The sequence below is a fragment of the Anopheles gambiae genome, chromosome 3, assembly GCF_943734735.2.
Source record: "Anopheles gambiae chromosome 3, idAnoGambNW_F1_1, whole genome shotgun sequence".
Lineage (NCBI taxonomy): Eukaryota > Metazoa > Arthropoda > Insecta > Diptera > Culicidae > Anopheles > Anopheles gambiae.
Window position 1 is genome coordinate 10,307,391 of NC_064602.1, and position 20,138 is coordinate 10,327,528.

The following is a 20,138-nucleotide window of genomic DNA, read 5'->3' on the forward strand; positions in this document are numbered from 1 at the left end:
TTCTTGCCTTTGGACAGAGCCCTTCCACAGTGCCTTCGTGATGGTTTTGAAGCGGCCTAAAATGAAGGAAAGTGTAAGGTAGATTAACATTTTCCCGCAAAGCAGAGCACATTTTACCCACAAACACCGTATCCAGCAGGGAGTGAAAACTTTCTTCAGCGTGCGTTTTTGCGTGACTTTTCTCTACCATCGATTATTCTCGGGTTGAGTAAAATAGTAGGGTAGTAACAGCTTCTTGCACGGTGGTGATTAAATAGCAGACGTCTCTCCTCCCTAGGTCGGTGGTGGTGCGCTCCCGGCATTTTGTGACGTAAGGAATTTTCATCACAAACCGCTTCGATGCGCCACCCTCGCCCGACTCACGGGGTTGATTTTGTAGTGTAGCCCAACACCACCTTTTTCCATTTCTATTGCCATTTCTTATAGGCGTTACACAGTTGCAGCAGCAGTTGAGGTTCCCTTTTCCTCGCCTTATCACGCCCCTTTCCCTCCCTTCCTCCCATTTAAAACAAATCTAATCATCACTCACAAATCGTGGAAATTAGATTATAAGCCAGGATGCATGTCGAAGGGGAAGAAAATATTGGCAAAAACAGCGAGGGTGCACCACTACCCCGACTAAAAACAGCATTCCCCCTTTTCATGGTTCGGTGGCAGTTTTTGCCCTCAGGACTGCAACAAAATTGCGGTTCGGGTCGTTCTCACTTCACCAGGAACCGTTTCCACACACACACACTGACAGACAGAGGGGAGAAAATATGGGTTTTGACACACTTTCCGATTATGGAAGAAATTGTGCCCTAAAGACTTGTGTAGTGCTTGTGGGCAATACACAACCAACCAACCAGGCCACAATTCAATGTTGTGTTGGTTCGGTGGAAAAAGGATGATTTAAGCACGACGACGCGTTAAGAGTGCTTGAGAGTTTGCGCAAGCAGAACATAAAACCAGTTCTGACAGAGAACCTAAATTCGATACATTAGAAAACCAACAGACACACACATAACAATAACGCCCATTTCCTGTGTGTGTGTTCGGGAGCATAATGCACGGATATGAAACATTATAAATTTACACTTGATTTCATATGAAATCACACGCGAAGAGGTTTTGGTCGCAGCTGCGTTTGTAATTTTCCAATGAGTTTGTTGAAACCAGTCTGAAGCGCCAAACGCAACCAAACTCATCGAAGCATGAACGTAAAAACTAATACACCTATTAGCGGGTATAGTTGTATCACAGAAACACAGACACAAGCAAAACGGATACAGAAGAAGCGACAATTTTCATAATTATCCTAGCGCTGGATCAAAAACCGTTTACATATGCTTGGGTCGCCGCCGCTCCCATATATAGTTAACCGTTTATAATATGCGCGACACAACATTTACGGGGAGTGGTGGTGTTAGATAAGCGACAAAAACACACACACACACAGCACAACACAGTGCACTTGGAGGTTCACAAACTAAAATCATCCATCGGTGGGACGAAAGAATAGGAACGCTAATTACCACCACCACCACCACCCTCCTCTCTCCCCTTACTTATCATCATATCTCAGCCCTGAACTATGACGAAGAGAGACAGAGAGAGTGTCGGGTCTGTTGCGAGGAAAAACGATCATAATGTTTTAAATAATGGATGCTAAATGAACCATGAACGGCGGATGTTTGGTGCATGTTTCGGCTTCCAATACCAAACTCGTCCCATAATTCATAATGCAGCCCTTTGCTCCTAACGAAATATCGAAAACTATACCCATGTGTGACAGGTTTTTGTTTCACTTGGAACGTTTGGGAAAAATGATCGTAAATTTTACAGCACAACCCTATGGAAAATGCTGAGGAAAATCGATTTCTTACAAACGTTGTTTAAAATAGGGAGTTTTAAACGCTCTTAAATGAAGTCAGTCCTATCTACCACCTTAACTTATGGCTTATCAAAAAGGCCAACATTTGATACGTTCTTCCGCAACCCATCTGTAAAGTGATCCTCTCCCAAAACCACCATGTGGTTCTTCTATTCCCTAGGTCTGATGCGCAACAAACAACTCCCGCCGCCCGGGAAGGAGGAGAGGAAATAAAATATTTTACGATCAAATCATCGATACCTTCACTCTCTCTCCCTTCTCTTGTTACCAGAGGCAACGTCTAATGACTACATCAACCACCAACTGGTGTGTTTCACTCTGTGCTGGCTCTCTAGTCTGATAGAACTAACTGCATCCAGAGCAACACCACCAACGGAACAAGTGAAAATGCAGAATGCAATGAAATGGTATACACACACCCAGTTGCATGCAGTTGTATGCGCGTTGGAGAGAATTTCCCTGTTCTAAACCGCGACGAAATTTAATTACTAGTTGAAATTGAAATACGGCTTTTATGGCTCACGAGGGATAAGTAAGAATTTCCCCTTGCTCGTCGAGGTTAGTCGTTCAACGTTAAGGCTGTGTTTGATGCCGCCAGTAGTACAAGCGAGATCTGCGTCCAGTTCTGTTTCATTTACCTAAAACGAAAGAAAATAGTAAAAATATGATTAGATTTTTTTTTAATATTTGTTCAATAAAACTGATAACACAAACAAGCCTAAAAGTATGCAATCTGCCACACAAAAGTACTCTTTTATCTACCTAGCCTTGCATCCCCCAACAAGTTGTGAGGAATCATGCATTTTACGGGTATTGAAAGAAACATCGTGTGGCTTATGTTGGGCTTGTTCAACAAATGTTTTCCTGTTGTTTTCTTGTTTTTGATGATTGTTTGTTAAACACCGTCAAGGTTATTTGAGACAACGAAACGAAAGAAATGTACTCCGATACCAAAGCCCAAGAAAAGCACCAAAAAGATCATTGCTTAGGGGGCTAGTACCTGAGACACAGCAAAATTGTGGACATAGGAACAAATAAATTTGGGCACTAAGAGATCGAACGATTTGTCGCACGGCACACGCGCCCGTTTGTGTCCTCTCCTCTTTCATCTCAATGCCGTTTGTGTCCGTCCGCCGTCTATCTGTCGTCGTCTTCATTAGTGGTTTCCTCATTGAGATAAATATACACACAATCTCTTCTCAACAGAACGTGTGTACAACACGGGGTACACACACGACACAAGAGGCGCACATTGGCCATTACCCCACACCGTCATCACGTCGCTCACGGGTGACAACAGATCTTCTTTCTATTTCCTCCCGCAACCCCAAGGATTCTGAGACATTCCCTCAACAAGAAACCACACAATGTTGGGTTAGTGTGGTGTGGTCTGTTTGTTTTGACGTTTTTTCAATGTTCCTAAAATTACATCTCCAATTTCTTCTGCCTTTCTCTGCCCCTTCTTCGGCATCGAGAAAGATGCAGCGCACCAAAATGCATTCGGGAAGTACAGCACGCGACCCAACACAATGCATGAGGACGAAGTATTGGGAAATATTTCTTCTCCAAAGTGGACTATATCTCTCAACAAAGACACGACGACGCATTGGTTGCGGCTTCATAGAGGGAGAGGAGGAGGTACGGATCGCAAAGGAATTTGTTGACAGCATGTACCGAGAGACACGCATATCCTCCCAGGCTCCCTTCTCGATTAGATTCTGGGCCCACTTCTGCCTTTTACCGTTGTCCAGAATTATTCCAGAAGATATGTCGTCGACAACATACTTGTATACCACATCAATAAGAGCCAACGAACGAACAACACGACAGGCAAACGTCGCCACCAAAACGAGAGAACGACATATTAAATTACCATTAAGAAGTATGCATCTTTGGAGATGTCCAACAATAAGATTTGTGACATTGTGACCGCATAGAAGAGGTATTGGGATCTCTTCCTCTTCTAGTACTCCAAATCATAAACTAAAACACCTTTAGGGCTTTCAAACCTTAGCGAGGAAAGATGTACGAGCTGCGATTGGACATATTGGAACCAAAACTATTGGAAAAAAGAGGCATCAACCGGGTAAAGTAGCGGTAAGTGGGTTCCGTGTCTCGTGACGAAAGAAACACAAACACAGATGACAGATCTGTGTTCTGCGAAGTAATGAGCATAAAATGCATTTTTAAAACGGCAACTTCTATCTCTCTGGGTGACGATAATTCTCGTTTGGGTCATTAAATACAAATTTGTTGGGCAATTTGTCAAAAAGGGAAAACCTCCACGTTGGACGTTTGTTGTGTTCCAAATTTAAAATATGACGTAACGGGAGCACAGTTTAGAGCTAATTTGAGGAATTTGGAACTCAGCACATGGCATGGAAAATGCATTTTTAAGCAGTAAAACAAATAAGACCGAACGGGTCTGTCAATCGTTTCCCACGAATTCTTCCCCTTTGAAGAAGTTGTGCAAAGAGCTTAACAAGACACACGTGCCGCCGCCAAGTGCCCGAAAAACCAAGGAATAGGTTGTTTCTTCAAAGACAATATTCCAGCACAATGTACCGGGATTACACATCGTTATGCCAACTCGATTACCGAAACACATCGTATCTCCTCCCGTCGTTGTTGTTATCGAGTGGCTAATAAATTGTATTCATTACCTGTCCCAATTACTTCCGGTGTGTTGCTCTCAAAAAGGGAAGCCGTCTTCAATCCGATCAGAGCAAAAGAGACACACATCGGCACACTACCTGCTTCTCTCCACTTGTGTCCTCCTCTTGTCCTATTTGTTCTTGACAGTTTTCTCAACTAAACAACCCACCACCACAGTTCTACCTCGTTTGCCGAACCTTCTGCAAACAGTTGTCCTCTTCCTGTGACGGGAAATTCATCTCTTATCGCACAATTCGGCACGGCCACAACATACCATGCCCTGCCATGCCTGAGTGTGTCAGTGTGTGTGTGTGTGTGTGTGTACGTGGGGGATGTTTGCCAACGACAAACAACAGAGTAGCAGCAACCGGTTTTTTAGCTTTTTTCCCTCCTCGGTAGTCTCGTACGTTATGGAAGAAAAAGCCATCTCCTTTTCCCCTGCAGATGTAACCCCTTTTTCTTTACCAATCATTTCCGGGGACATGGTGTGTGGTTGTGGTTGTGTCTGTGTGTGTTTGTGTGCTTTTTACTTGTACGGAAGGACCAAAAACGGCGGCAGGATCAATCCGAAATGCAAACAGAAGAGCATAGCCCTCTTCTCTCCTTTCCAACCGATTCACCTCTTTCTAATGTCTGTCACGGTGCCTCCCCCTGTGCCTGTCATGTTTGCATGATACACACACCCGGTTGTTGTTTGTCGCTCCTGTCCTTTGTCTTTATCTCAAAAGTGTGATATGGCCAAAGCAAAAAGGATAAAGCAAATAAAAATGCAGTTTTATAGGTAGGTCTCTCTATGTACACGCGTGGTGTGGGATTCGGGAATGGCTTCTAACAGCACACTCGTTGACACACTTGAGGGATTTGACGGGTGTCGTAAAGTGATTGGCAACATCTTATCACATGAAGAACGCCAGAATGTATGCAATCTTTGGTAAAATAAATATATAAATCTTAAAGGGAAGCTAAAGCGTTACATTGGATTCTTTTGTAATGAGGTTTGCATACTTTTAGGCGTTTTATTGACATTTTTTGTGTTTGTTGCAGTAGATTCAAGCCAATATTTAAAACAAAATAGGAGCATTTTGTTCATCAAAAATCAACCACTCATACACCAAAGAGCAGCTGGAACTTTAAAACGTTTAAAACACCACCGCCGAGAAGGATGGAACATTAAAAGACCCTTCCACCGCTGCCAGTGTAACACACACAGTGTTTAAAAGGTACAAATTCAACGCATGTCACCCTACACCGAGGGGGCACAAAGGGCCAGTAGAGCAAATGCACCTCACCGAAAAACAACCCAAAAGCGATAGAGAGAGATGACGATCACATGCCCATCTCCTCACTGTTCTACACACACCAAGTGAAACTCGCACAAACAGCGCACACAATGACACATTCCTGTTTTTCCACGCTACCAATAAATCACTTGAAAACAATTGGATAAAAACATACATTTCAATCGTTTTCCAGCACCACCAAACGCACGTAGTCCTATCTTCTTCTCTTTCACCCTTTTCCCCTTTCGTTGCTACATTTCCTCCGACAGTGCGAGAAAAACACATGGTGATGAGATGGAAAAGTGGATTGCCCGGCTCCGGAAGGATTTTACGATTACTGCACACAAAGAGAGAGAGAGCGGAAATCGAAACCATAAGGATCACACCCTCTCTTCCTAACCCTTCTCCTTTTCACTTCCCAATCCCTCCCCTCCTCTGTAGATACTGATTTATCGGAAATAGAACTTGAGTTTCCACTCGGTGCAGACACAGCACAGTGGCACTGAAAAAAAGGACCACAACCACCCCAGTAAATCCAAAAGTACAGTGCATCTGTGTGTGTGTATGTGTGCATACAACCCTCTGAAGTGCATGCACGCGCACACACCGTCGGCCGTTCTACTCTCGTTCGTGCAGTAATGTGTGCGCCGCCTGTGTCCGCGCAAATGATTCGTTCATTTAAGGGTGAAGAGACGCAGAAGAAAAAAAAACCTTTAAAACGGGACCACTACTACAAGCGGGGTGATCACTGTACCGAATCCGGATCTAATAAGGGTGCACACCGACCAGCCGCGCCGGGAGGAACAAAAAAGCGAAAATGCGCACACACACACATGAGAGAGCCCACACTACTGGACACTGTACATCCCCCGGCCCCGCTCAATACAAACACGCGAAAGTGTGTCCTTCACGTCACTTTCGTTGCAAAAGGTAAAGAGGGATAAGTAGTTGTAATGTGTGCACAGCAACCCCCCGGACATGGTGCAGTTGCCGTTGTGCATATGATGCATGAAGCATTGATAAAAGGTGCACCAACACACACACATGCCTCAAGGGACAGAAGGTGAAGGGAACGGACGAGCTGCAGCTGGAAACCGTTGGCAGAATTTTACTGTCACAGGACACACGAATGCAAAGGCGAAAGGGACGTCGAAAAAGGAACGGAAACTAAAGGTGGCGAAAAATATTATTTCTGCACGCACAACAACACAATAGACAACACAGACCCGTACCACCCGAAGAGATTCAAGTAATTAGGTGAGAGAAAACAAATATGAAAGGGAAAGCTACTTGACACAACACATTAAGGGAAAATACTCGATCATCTTGACGTTTCGATTGGTACCAAAACGATGATTAGGGTTCGATGATGTTCAATACATAGAGAGCGTTAAAATCGCTAATTTAAGATGTAACGCAGTCAAGACAAAAACGTTACATTACGTTACAAACTGAAGATCTTGACGATAAAAAATCTGATTAAAAAAAACACCGAATCATGATAATCCCCACACAAACATATGTTCTGCACAATCTCATTGGTGACACCTCATCATAGTCCCTCTTCCACGTACACACTACTCCTGTCAAGCGAAGCGGCGGCATATCAAATTACCTCTACCTTCAAGTCGTTGTAATGCAGTTATCAATCAAACACATCAGAAAGGCTAGGCAGAAACATGCTCCTTCTGGTGCACACAAACACACGCACAGGATACGAAATAAGAGAAATGAAATGGAATAAATTTAAAGCAAATGACAAGAACGAAGAACATAAAAAAAAAACAGCAGCACCAAGCGCCAGCTGGAACGAAACAGAACCCCCGGAACATCTGGGCGAGAGGATCCTCTTCCTGTGCGCACGCACACAAGCGCGGATCAAGTAAAGCGAATTTTTATTCCTCTTTTTTTCTATTCCCTGTAGCCCACGTGGTGAAGGGAATATGGGAAGCACATGTGCCGGACACGTGCGAGTTTTGGTTGGCGGTGGTGTGTGAAAATCAAATCCACCTCACACAGATTCGCCCATCACGAGCATAATCATTGCACACTGCAAAGCATGTTGGGGGAGAGACAGACGACAGCTACGAATTGATGATGAGGAAATCATTCGCATCAGCAGCTGCTTCCGGCTTTGCTCTTATCCCTTTTCTTCTGCTGCCTATTCAACGAATTAAAAACAGTTTCAGATTGCAGGACACGCGTGCCTACAGCTTCATCCCAAGCGGATCCTCTCCTCCTTCCTCTCTATGAGCGGCGTCTGTTAAAAATGGCGCAAAAATCCTTCTGCAGACACGTGCTCCACCTCCATTCCCGAAAACTACCAGAGTGCACCGAAAATCAAGAGCACCTTTCTTGACCCAAATAACAGAGCCCTGGGTTTCAGGTTTTCCGACCAAACAGTGTTACTGCTTTTCCCTTGGGATTAACGGAATAAAGTCAACCGTCGATAAACCGTCATATCCTCTCACTCTCTCTCCTCGGCAAACTAAACAGAGCTTTGTGTGTCGACGTTTTTTCGTCGGTTCTTTTCCTCTCAATGTTGCCCAATAATCGTTACTTCCTGCTTTAGTTTTCCCTTCTTGCTGTGCCCATACCCTCTCCCCTCTTCTGGTAAACCGGCACTGACTGACTGAGGCACACATAATGCGATTCCAATAATCTCCGTTCGGTGCAATCAAGCATGCAGCAGCAGCAGAGTGCAGCATTCTTTCGATTCGTCGTTTTTTGTATCTGTTTTTTGTGTGTTTTTTTTTTATCTGAAGGGATGAAGAATTGCGTCAACGGGCAACAAGCAACAAGGGAAGCTGCTGTTCTTTATTGCCAGAGATTAAAGGCATTAGAGTGTTTTTGTTTATTTGCCAAATGTGCGCTTAGCACGGGCAATCTCTGATCGAGATCTGTCAAATAGACAAACGACTTTTTTTGGTGATCTGAGGAATAGATTTCTCGATTTTTAATTTAAACTGGGTTAAGCGTAACATTGAAAATTCAAAAATCAAAACAGTAATAACAAGAGCACAAGAGACCCGAAAGATCTCTTTTCAAGTGGTTGTGTGCCGTGGAAGTAAAAAGAGGAAATAGTAATGAATAACAAGCAGCAAACGAAAACATATCCCCCCTCTCTCTAACCAAACACAGTTACTGCAACCATAACTCAAAAAAGAGGAATTCCTGACCGCCGCGAGAAAATTGTAAACGAAAACACAATAATTTCCCGCTAACCCTCCCTCCCACCGCTTAGAGAAAGAATAAGTAAACAGTGTGTGTGTGTGCGATCGTAATAATGTACGGGAAATTGAATCCTTTTGAAGTGTCATTCTTTGATGTAGGCAAGGGAAAGTATGTGTGTTTATCACCATTTTTTTATGATCACTCGCATGATCGTTCTCAATGCACTTGGCACGTACGTTCAACAACAATAAACGGTGCAAGCAGCAGCATAAAAAGTGCTTCCCCACACACACAAAAAACGGCATGCCCCTACTCATAAAAAGAACCCCAAAAACTCAACACCGTGTGGAAATGGAAAAATAATAAATATTACTACTGTAGCTAAAAGGCTTTTAAAACATGCAATCGTGTGCTAATGATAGTGTTTTATGACTAATCCCTCATATACCGCACAAGCTATTCCAACTGACACACACATGAACACGGCGGTAATGCCCACTAAGGAAACCCGATTCAATTACGACACCCTCTCTGTATCTCTCCAAAAAAAAAAACACACAAAAAGCAATAAAAGTTTCAAATCACCTTGCGCCATTACACCCCGTTTTCCTTATTGGGGGGAAAGTAATGCAAGTGTACAAGACAGTTTCTCCCTTTTTTTCTTTCCAATTTAAATAATGATTAAAATATCAAATGACCAAAAGGGATGTTGGTTTGGGCAGTGTCTTATGTTTTGCATAAAAACAATTCACCATTAGTCCGACCAACGAATGCAAACGAAAGGGTTAATTTCCCCTCGGTGTTGGGGTCTAGTAATGGTTCAGAGTGAGCTCCAACATGGTGCTCTAATTAGTCACCTCAGAATAAGAGTATCTTGCTTAACACCGCCGAAACAAAGCAGTAAAAGTAAAGTTTGGAGATGCAAATTGCATAACTCTAGGCGTTTTTTGGCACTATCCTTGCACTAGTAGCATTGAAGTGTGGTTAATGAAATTACATTGTACACTGGTCTTGTTAACACCTTGTTATTCCTCTCTTCAGTCAGGACGACTTGCACCTGACGCCTTTCTGCACATAAAATTAAAAAAAGAACCAACACGTCTGATTCCACATCCCTTTGTTTTATTTTAGGTTCTACCCCATCAGCAAGCAATTCAAATTGAGTAATTGTGCCCGTTCACAGACCGGTGAGTTTATTGCATATATATCCCACACTTAATTTGGTAAAAAGCTGTACGCTCCCCTGTGTGACTGACTACGAAATTCGTAATTTCGCTTCATCATTAAGCTAAAATTCGGTGTCTGGAGTGACAATACAAAAAAAACAAGCTTCATATGCAAACACACAACTGGCTAAAAAGGTACATTCATTCTAAAACAGGGCTTTGAACGGGGGAGAGTACACAGGCATGTGTTCTTATATGCGCGTCACCCTTTAACTAACCAACAGCGAGACAGAAACAATGTTCGCTGGTGTGGTGTTTGTGTGGAGCCACTAAGCACAAAGAGTAAATGCAAAAGATAACCGTCAACTGCAGGTCCTTTACCTTTCCTCTTCGAAGTTCGAACAGCACAGTCACAGACAGAGCCTCGTGCATCTGGCAATGACGGCGCAGAATGTCCGCGGGGTCGTTGCAACACACAGAGCAAATAAAATGGCCAGTAGTTTTTTTTTAAGTGGCGCGGGTGTAACGTAGCAAACCAACAAAAAAACACTCTCGATCCCCCACTGAGACACGTAACATTATTAGCTGGAAATAATTCCTGAAAGTGGCGCGTTCATCTTCATGTCTCGCGTCCAAAGCATGCCCCCCCCCCCAGGTTTATGGGGGAGAGAGGCCATTGGCCATTGCCAATCGATTTTTTAACCGTATTCTTGGTGGGGTATAGTATGAAGTGAGTGAGTGACGGTGGGACGGCTTAGCTAATCCCCTTATAATTCTTTGGCTTCTGGCTATCCTCCACTCATTTCCCTGCCGTCTTTTGTCTAAGGATCTGTCTTCCGGAAGTTAGAACCTTCCCCAACCCCCTCTGAACACAAATACTCTTGCAAACGGTCAATTACCCAACCTAGAGCGGCGTCGTCGTCATCACCGTCTATACTCGACAATGTCTCAATCGCCGCCGTGAGCCGTGACTATGGCGTTCTTCCCTTTTTGTCTTGTCTTGGAATATTGTACGGTGGATTAACTCCACGGGGGCGTTGTCAGAAGCATGCCGCGATATGGAGTGAGTCTTATCCATCTTTTTTTTTGAGTTTGTCGGTACTTTTTACCCCTCTAATACACTACACAGCGCTGATGTACAGCTCGAGCGCTCTAAAACACGAGACCTTATGTGCAAACAAAATATAAGTGTGTTTCATTGCCCATACGGAATAGAAGAGAATAGAGCAGATCAATAACACGCATGACAGATTGCACACACCATGCCCCCCATACTCTTTTTACACACAGTCAATTGAAAATTCTCTCCACATGTGGTCGTCTCTAGAGATGCACCAAAATCCGCCCCTTTTTGGGTATAATGACAGAGGAGAGGTTCGCGTCTCCAGCTCACAAACGTTTTATTGGAGTGGCGGGGCTGTAAACACACACGCTGATGATACGCTCTAGTTTCTCTTCCTCCAATAAAAATGCAATCATTCAAAAGCTATGACACATTGAAGAACTTTATTTATTGGGAATAATATGGCACCTTTTAAAATATGCGCCAGAAGGTAGATTCTGTCCAAAAAAAGGCCTTATTTCATTAGCTTCTTTCTCCGAAGGGATAATCCAGAAAGATACGACACCAAAACCCTAATGACGGCGTCAGTGAAGCAGAAGAGTAACCTACATGCGCTCTGCAGTTCCTGATCGTCTGCAGTTGCATCGTATTTCACCTTCTGCCGTTTGTCGTCTAAAAGGGATTCGTAACATATGAAGAAGCACAACAACACGCCTCACCGACAGCTTTATTTTGGAAGCTCGTTCGACTCTAATGGTTATAGTAATTAGACTGGTGTAATTGTACACCGCCGCCTACAGCCCAAAGTTGTCCAAACTGCTCGTCTTTCTTCGAAGGTAAAGAAGGTACAAAAACGTATGTACCAAAGAAGTTTTTGTTTTTTTGTGGGTATTTAAAATTTGTCTAGAGTAGAAGTCATTCAGGGAGAATATCGGTGGCTGCTGCTGGATTAGTGTGTGTCCACACGTAAGACGATACGTAGTAGAATTAATTTGCATTATAGGTTTAGGATAATTTGGAGAAAAAAAGAACAATTTTCAAGGAAAATAAGCTTATCTTTAGTATTATTAGATTACCCCCTATTCGAAATAAGTCTATTATTAAATTATATAATGGATCATGCATATTATATTAAATTTATTATAAAAAAAACTAAGCCCACATCGCCAATTGACCGCCACGCCACATCGTTTACCAAAAACATTCACTTCCGTTGGAGCTAGAGCTAAGGGACAAGTCAAGACAACTTCTTGCGTGTAAAAAGCGCATTGAAATCGACAACCCACCCCACCCCTCAGCGGGAACAAAAACACATAAGTAGGATGTAAGAAAAAACGGTCCGAGGTTTTGGGGCACTCTTATCGCTTCATTATATCCACGCTTGAAACAGAACCGCTGCTACCGGCATGTCCTTTTTTTCCTACTCGATTGTATATATGCCGCCCCTGTCTGTTGGTTGTTTGTCCACCCATTGTCCATTCGAGAGGTTATTTGATTAAAACCTAACTCAAAACAGCAACCAAGATCAAAAATTTCTGATAAATAATTTAACCAAAGCTAAAACCCCCGGACGACGGGTAAGAGACAGCATTGGATTATGGTTTTTATGGAGTGAAAAATGACGAGAACACACAGAGACCTGGGGGAACCAGAACCGCACCGGAAAAGGCAGGAAGGCGATAAATAATAGCCTACGATCATACAACACACACCACTTCCTTCGTTTACGAAAATTGCCCTTGTAAGACGGCCGCAAAAAGGCTGACCGTGCATATATCAAAGGACAGAGGTAAGAGAATTATGATGTGTCTCGTGATTCACATGAATGTCCTTTTTGCTTCTTAAGTGAGGCGCGGCGGCGGCCGCCAACGGTTTCTTTTAATGTGATTGTCCCACCAGGGCGACTGTCGGTGTCGATCAACAGACAGAAGAAGAGTTCCTGCTTACATACGGGATGATATTTACATGACATGGTGTAGTATGTCACCCGGAAAAAAGACCCTGGGGCTAATGAGAGACAGGAGAAGAGGAGACCCTCTCTCTTCCCTATCCCATAATTCAACCATAATAATTCGATGTAATCTATTCAATTCCCAAATCACAAACCACAACTATTTCCAGGAGGGACACACAAAGAGAAAAATTGATGGGAAGAAGCACACAATGCACGTTACACACCCAGGGACCATTGTAATTATTATGCGCGAATCTTGAACCGTTTGTCCCTGGCATGCCATTTTCATGAAAGGGAATGATCACACAACGACTCTCCCCCGTGTGTTGTACGTGAAAATGGCAGAACAAACATATTAGTGTAGCTCGATCGTGCGGCGCGTGTGGCGGCACTTTTGTGTCCACATTAAAAACCATTGCGTTTGCATTTTTCCTTTAATGTTCTTCTCCTCTTTTCCTCCGATACACAAATTAATGTATTGGCGGAGTGCAGAGAGAGCGCGTGCAGCCGACCAAAGGATGTATGGATGGAGAGGCAAAACGAAAGCGAATTGTTATCATACTTCCGGCTCGGGAGTTGCTGGTATAACGAATAAATTGTCTGCACGCACACACCATTGGGGGAAAAGAAGGGGAAAACATTAAGGATCTAATCAGTTGGGAAACAGACGGACCAGACACGGCCGCTCGGCGGCTGCTTTTTCGTGGGGCAGCAGGCAGGACGAATTGCTCAAAAGCGTTCACGTGGTTGAAGAGAGCCAGTGGTCAAGGGTACATACACACACAGACAAGCACAAGGACTAACGACAAACTGCTGCTGCTGCTGCCGGCTGGACATGTATGCGAGACGGCAAACGATTTAAGGAAGGGATATCAGTAACGGATGGCGCTTCGGCTCTGGGCTAATTGATTTTGTGTTGCGCCGAAAGCGTCGATCGGAAAATGTACCCATTTTTTTCATACAAACCACACACCTTATTCTGGCGAATTTCAACAAGAATGTGTGTGTAAAAAAGGTAACACAAAAATACAATCAAGATGTGTGGAGATTAGATTTAATTTATACGTTGGTTTCCTGGGGATATAAACCGACAATTTGTAGCCGTATAAACAAAAATCTCTTTTTAGGCATTTGTTACCACCTTCACACAGCTCACGGGAAGTGAACTGGTGGATGAAAACATAAATCATCTCCTGCTTTTGTCACCAATCGATTCCTGTTTAGCATAATTTGGTGTGCGTGCGCGCGCTTGTGCTTTAACGTTACAGAAAGTAAGAGAGCAAGAGGTAAGTGCTAATTTAGTATTCACGTTTCTTATTTTTGTGACCCCTTTTTACGGTCTTTTCCAATGAAAGTGAAAACGAACCACTCTACCCTGCTCGTTGAGCGAAGTTCCAATTCGTTTCCTAGTACACTTTTTTATGTCTCAAAAAAAAGGTTTCTTGAAGATGAATAGGAAGAATAAATATTGATTAAAAATCAATCATTCTCCTGTCAGCATTTTGATGCTTATGTCTGAAGCAAAATACTATTCAATTATTCTTTTCTTTTTTATTGACATTTAGAAATTTAATTTCATACAAAATTAAATACATTGTTGAGTTCAAATTAGGCAAATTGTAATTTTACTCGTCGTTAAAATTCAACCCACACGAAAAAAAACCCGACGTCAGAGGCAAACATGCTGTCAAAATTGCCGGTTACCATGGTACCGGCCCGGCTGTAAACAAGTAAGCCGGCAATAGCAGAACCAGCACACAACCAACCACCGGCCACACTGTTGGGCCGTTTTTCCTCGTGAGGATTTCGTATCGACCACGCTCTTTAAAGGTTAGGTTCGTTTCTTATCGTTTTAGTTACACGAAAAAATGCTTACTCTCACTCGTTTTCATGAAAAGGTAGAATCTACTATTCTCCTATTACCAGTAACTGTCTCTTACTTGAAATGAAAATGGTTGAAATACCAAGAAAATCATTAAACCACGCAAACACGGGACATCATCCCGGTAAGTAGAAAGTTTTCCATGCAGATGTGTTGACGTCTCGTTCGATGGGGAATGGTTAGGATTTTTTTAATTTAAAAAATATTTGCCTCTATTTGAGTAACATTTTGTAAACATTCCCCAGCGATAAGAGGGTCGGAGGGGATGGAGAGGACAGTTGCAAACAGCTTTCACGCTACGCTACGATTAAATTCCTCATCGAGGGGAAAAACAAACATCATTTCCACAATGTTTTCCCTCTCCAGCCGGCTTATGGTACAGTGTAGAGGTTACCTACTTTCGTGGGGAAGAGAGCCAGCTTAGCTTATTTTAAAATATAATTTGACTTTTCAAGAAGATGGAGAACATGGCAACAGACAAGATAAGTTGAAGGCATACCGGCATATATTTTTGCTTTTGCATGCTGCTACCAAAATAATTATAGTATACGTAATTATGTGGTGCAGATTAGACAGATGAAATGTAAATTACACATTTATTCTAACATGATATGATAAACATCCAATATTTAAAACAATTTTGCATATCCCGCGGCTCACAACACCACAGTTAAGAGTTTTGCGAAATGAGAGATGACTCAAAGGGGCGTGTGTGAGACGACGAATTATTATTGTTTGTCCGATCGCTGATAGAATGTGATATCAACCAACACCCCCAACCAACCCATCTCGCCACCACCTACAGCAGCATAAATAACCCGGTCAAACTCCCTCCAGTGTCTGATGTATAGGTGACGGCTTACGCATAGCTCTACGTATAACTTTAAGCACGTGCGTGTGTGCGTGTGCGCAAAGCGTGGATGCGCGAACACCTTTATGCGCCCTGAGAGAGTGTGTGTGCGCGTGTGGTGTAGCACGATCGCGATCTCTCTTCTACACACCCCTTGCGGTTGATGGAAGAAGCACATTTTTCAACAAGGGATGATGATTCATTCACTCTCCGAATCGAGTTAGATTGCTTTTAAAAGCTTTACAAAAAAAAAAAAAAAAGAAATGTACATTGTACATTACAAATCAAAGTTATTTTCTTAGTCAGATCAATAGAGACACACCAAAAGCTTGTGAGTCAAAACATGGTATTTTTCCCTGCGCAACGCACACCACCATAAAGGCACAAGAGATCCACGCCCTTTTGGTTGCTTGCGTACGGTGCCGCATGTTTTTCTTCTTCCCATTTTTTTGGACTGATCTTCCACCACACATCGCCATCAACAGGTGTGTTTGTGTGTGTTGGTGTGCGACCTGGCGAACATGAGTCAAAAAGAATGACAAGACGAACGAGAAGGAGAGTCATGGCTTGCCTGAGATGAAAAGTCAAAAATTCAAAAAGTCAACGACAACAAACTTGTGCCCAAGAAGTAAAAAGGGAGGGTTCGTTGCTTTTCGCCCGCTTGTGCAGGTGGAGTTCTTTGATAAGCTACCTGCTTCTTCCATTCGGTCGGGCGGGGCTGCGGGGCTGTGTGGTTGATGCGAATCGCATTTCGTGGTAATGCTTTTCGTACTCTACTCTACTCTATTTTCCAGTTAAAAGCATATTAAATTGTGTTACCCTGCAATAAGCAACCTGTTGTTAAAACAAGTATTGCCCGCTAAACGATACTGGCAGCATTACCGCACGCACACAGACACGGACGCATACCGATGTATGCTTGCATTCTTCTTTGCTTACCTGTTTCTCACTGTTGCTTTAAACGTTCGCGCCCACCCTGAGCAGGCCACCGCCGCTCTAGTGCAGGGTACACCGTTCCGCGAACTTGCACCAACACACTGACAGACAAGCTTCCACGACGACGAAGGCGACGCGATCGCCACGAGATCCGCGGCAACACCCAACTTTTCTCGAACTGAGGCGTTTGCTGCTGCAAAATGCTTGATTTCACACGGAATTCGTACTAAAAACCACTTCTCACTTTCGACAACACAGCATCATTGGTGATTACGAGGAAATATGGATTGCTTTGATCACTCGCGCACACACAACACAACCTTTTGCACGATGGGGATACACACCAAAGAACACACAATATTGCTTCTTGCTCTGTGAAGGGGGGGAAGAAAAACAATTGAACACTTGTATGTGATTAGCTAGCCGAATATATGGGACAGTGAAGTGCAGCAGCAGCAGCACAAACTACTCTCGCGGGGAGGCGGCCTTAATACAATTATCCAAACGGTCAAAAGATCACGCGTCGCGGTCACTTGTTGTTTCTTCTTTTTTCGGGGCGTCGTCTCCCCGCGTACACACTGTAGGGCTACGCACTGCTCCACACCAATACACACGCACACTCACAAACGGGCGAGAGCCAACACCGCCCTGTTTTATGTAAAATGTGACTTTCTTCAGGGAAATAAACACATTTTAGCACACCCGGGCACAGGAAACATACGCTGAAAACTGAAGATCATCCACCGAGAACAATGTGGTGCAATAATTAGCCACACGCTCTAACGCACACACACACACTTCTTCTACTGTGGTTTTGCCGTTCCAGAGAAACTGTTTCAAAAACGAAGAAACTTACACATAAAACTAATGCACAGGCTAAAAAACCGGTTCCAGATCCGGTACGCGCACACAGAGACACACGATCCTTAGCAAGGATTATCACACGTCCTCGTGGGAAAGGACGACGATGCACCCAAAATGACGCGAACCCACAGACGAACGTCCGCACCGCTCGATGGATGGATTTCGAATAATGAGCAAGCGAGCCGTTACGAAGAGAGGCACGCCTCGACAGTGCGAGAGCGTTGACGTTTGATGCGAGAGAGAGATAGAGAGAAAGAGCAAAGACAGTGGTGAGCAACCTATAATCGGTTATTTTATGTGAAACGAAAGGGAAGCTTTTTGATACAAAATTAGAAAGTTGTCGAACTGTGTCTGTAATCTTATATTTATTCAGTTGAAAGCATTTGAAACAAGTAGAATATTGTCATAAGTAAAACTGTAAAAAAAACTGAAAATCAGTATGCACAGAGAAGAGTGTTCTCTCTCATTTTGTCTCAGTGTGTAAGTACAATTTAGGGGATGCCGGAGCAATATGACCACGTTTATCGAAATTTATCAATTTTCATGTTAAATAATTTTAAGAATTGTGTTGAATTGTACATTTAATATCTGAAATATATATGAAATCTTACCTTTATGACAGAAAACTTACCTTTTTCATCATGCTCATGTCATCATATGCTCATATCGCCCTCGGCAAATGCTGGCACGTTAGGGAAAAATAAGAAAAACAAACCCACTGTACGATTTATTTGTTCGCTAATTTTAGTACTTTACTTAGAAATAGTTTAACATTGCCGATATTCACGATGTTATTCAAAAAAGATGCCACACCAGAAAAGGGCGTGCGTATGTTTGTGTGTGTGTGTATTTATGTTGCTTTTGCGTTTCACGTGTTGAACCGTTTCGGGGTTGTATTTTTACCTTCCTTATCTCGTTTTTGTGTTATTTGCATTTCTTGTTTTCGTTTGTCAATTCAATCATCTACCGATAGTTTAAACTCGAATGGCCCTACGTTGAACAAGATTAATTTTGATTATTTTGTTTCTGTTAAAACGTATGTATTGTGTGCTGACGTTACGGTAGAGTGGATTCTTGCATTGCGTTCATCTGTGTTGCAGATCAACACTTAAGTACTATTCAAACGATCCTCAAATGCCAGAGTAAAAGGTTACTGCAATAAGTATGTAACAAAAATTGTTTCCATATCCTTGTTTCGAATTGATTTGATGACGGTAGAAGAAAACTTAAACACAAAGGAAGTTTATAGAACTATTTTTTCGGTTCAAACCTGGCTATGGGCTCTATAATTACAATGTTTTTTGTGTTGCTTCCATTACACTCTGGCCTTTTTCTTTTATTTGCTTGCTACACGCTATCTACTTACAAAGAAATTGTGGTCTTTATTCAGATAATTTGTTAGAAAACGAATGCAGTTGAAGTTGCAGGTTGGAGGAGCGTGGCTGTTCCTCCTTTTTTGTTTCAATAAAAATTGTGTGATTTTCTGCTTCTATGTTGCATCATTCTAGACTCGTTCACTTCAATCCGTCGCTTGTTTCGCTCTGTTTTAGAGACCATGGATGCAAAATGGTTTTAGTTTTTCAACAATGTGTTTTTAATTTTTTTAATTTTAATGGTTTGTTTTTTTTTTCATATATTACAAACGATAAAACTGGTCCATCGTTTATGCCACGGTTATTTCTATTAGGGCATAGAAAATGGTTTACCTTAATAGCACTCGCTGTATCCATTTAGAAGGACGAACATAAATTATCTTTTGAAACAGTTTAAAAATCATGATGCTAATTGAAACTCATGATGATAGGATTAAGTAAAACAACAAGTGAAGAAACACACATTTTGTGACAATAATACAAGGAAATGTGGCATTTGTTTGTCCACAAAAATAAAACAATAAGACTTTAAATTTCGTGAGTGTATGTGTGTATACGATTTACTTAGTAAAAGTAAACCCTTATAAAGACAGGCTGAAAATATTTATAAACCGTGTAATTTTACTCCGAACCACAAACTAAGTTGATGTGCCGTAACCAAAGCCTTCCTCTACTTGCAGCACACTGTGATAATGATGGTTAAGAAACCCAGGACATGGTTGGAGTTGGTCGTTGCAGGTCGCCACGGACTTGCTCGAAATGTTTGCTTTTCTGTTTACTGGTAATCACTTAGCTTATGTACAGTTTCTGTGGAGTAGGCAACGTTTGCGGTGGCGAGGAGCATCACTTCTTTAGCTTCTCCCTGCAAAGAGATGAAGTGATAAAAGAAAAGAAAAGAAGAGAAGAGAAAAAAAGACAAAACAAAAAGATCATAATAAATGCATAACAATATAAAACATTAAATACAAAAATAAAACAAATAAAACACAAAACAAACAAAAGAAATGAATAAGAAACGAGAAGAGAACAATGAAATATGATAAAAGAGCACAAAAGTAATGTTTTGTT

The 20,138-nt window shown here is 42.5% G+C and overlaps 2 protein-coding genes across 4 annotated transcripts in view; both read right to left on the reverse strand.

Annotated features, from left to right (window-relative positions):
* The window catches only part of LOC1277572 (CD109 antigen), a 33,157-nt gene extending 15,275 nt beyond the window's left edge, over positions 1 to 17,882 (reverse strand). For 2 of the 3 annotated variants that reach the window (XM_061662119.1, XM_061662121.1), the window contains exons 1-2: positions 17,690 to 17,871; positions 16,837 to 17,205 (exon numbers count right to left, since the gene is read on the reverse strand). The gene's annotated coding sequence lies outside the window, so the exon portion shown is untranslated. Of the gene's footprint in view, positions 1 to 16,836 lie in introns of all 3 variants that reach the window. The other variant, XM_061662120.1, reaches the window with a different exon arrangement.
* Positions 17,883 to 18,387: 505 nt separating this feature from the next.
* LOC1277571 (uncharacterized) overlaps positions 18,388 to 20,138 on the reverse strand; it is a 69,625-nt gene continuing 67,874 nt past the window's right edge. The window contains exon 10 of the mRNA XM_061661193.1: positions 18,388 to 19,932. Within this exon, the coding sequence (XP_061517177.1) occupies positions 19,914 to 19,932 (19 nt within the window). The 3' untranslated portion in view covers positions 18,388 to 19,913. The remainder of the gene's footprint in view (positions 19,933 to 20,138) is intronic.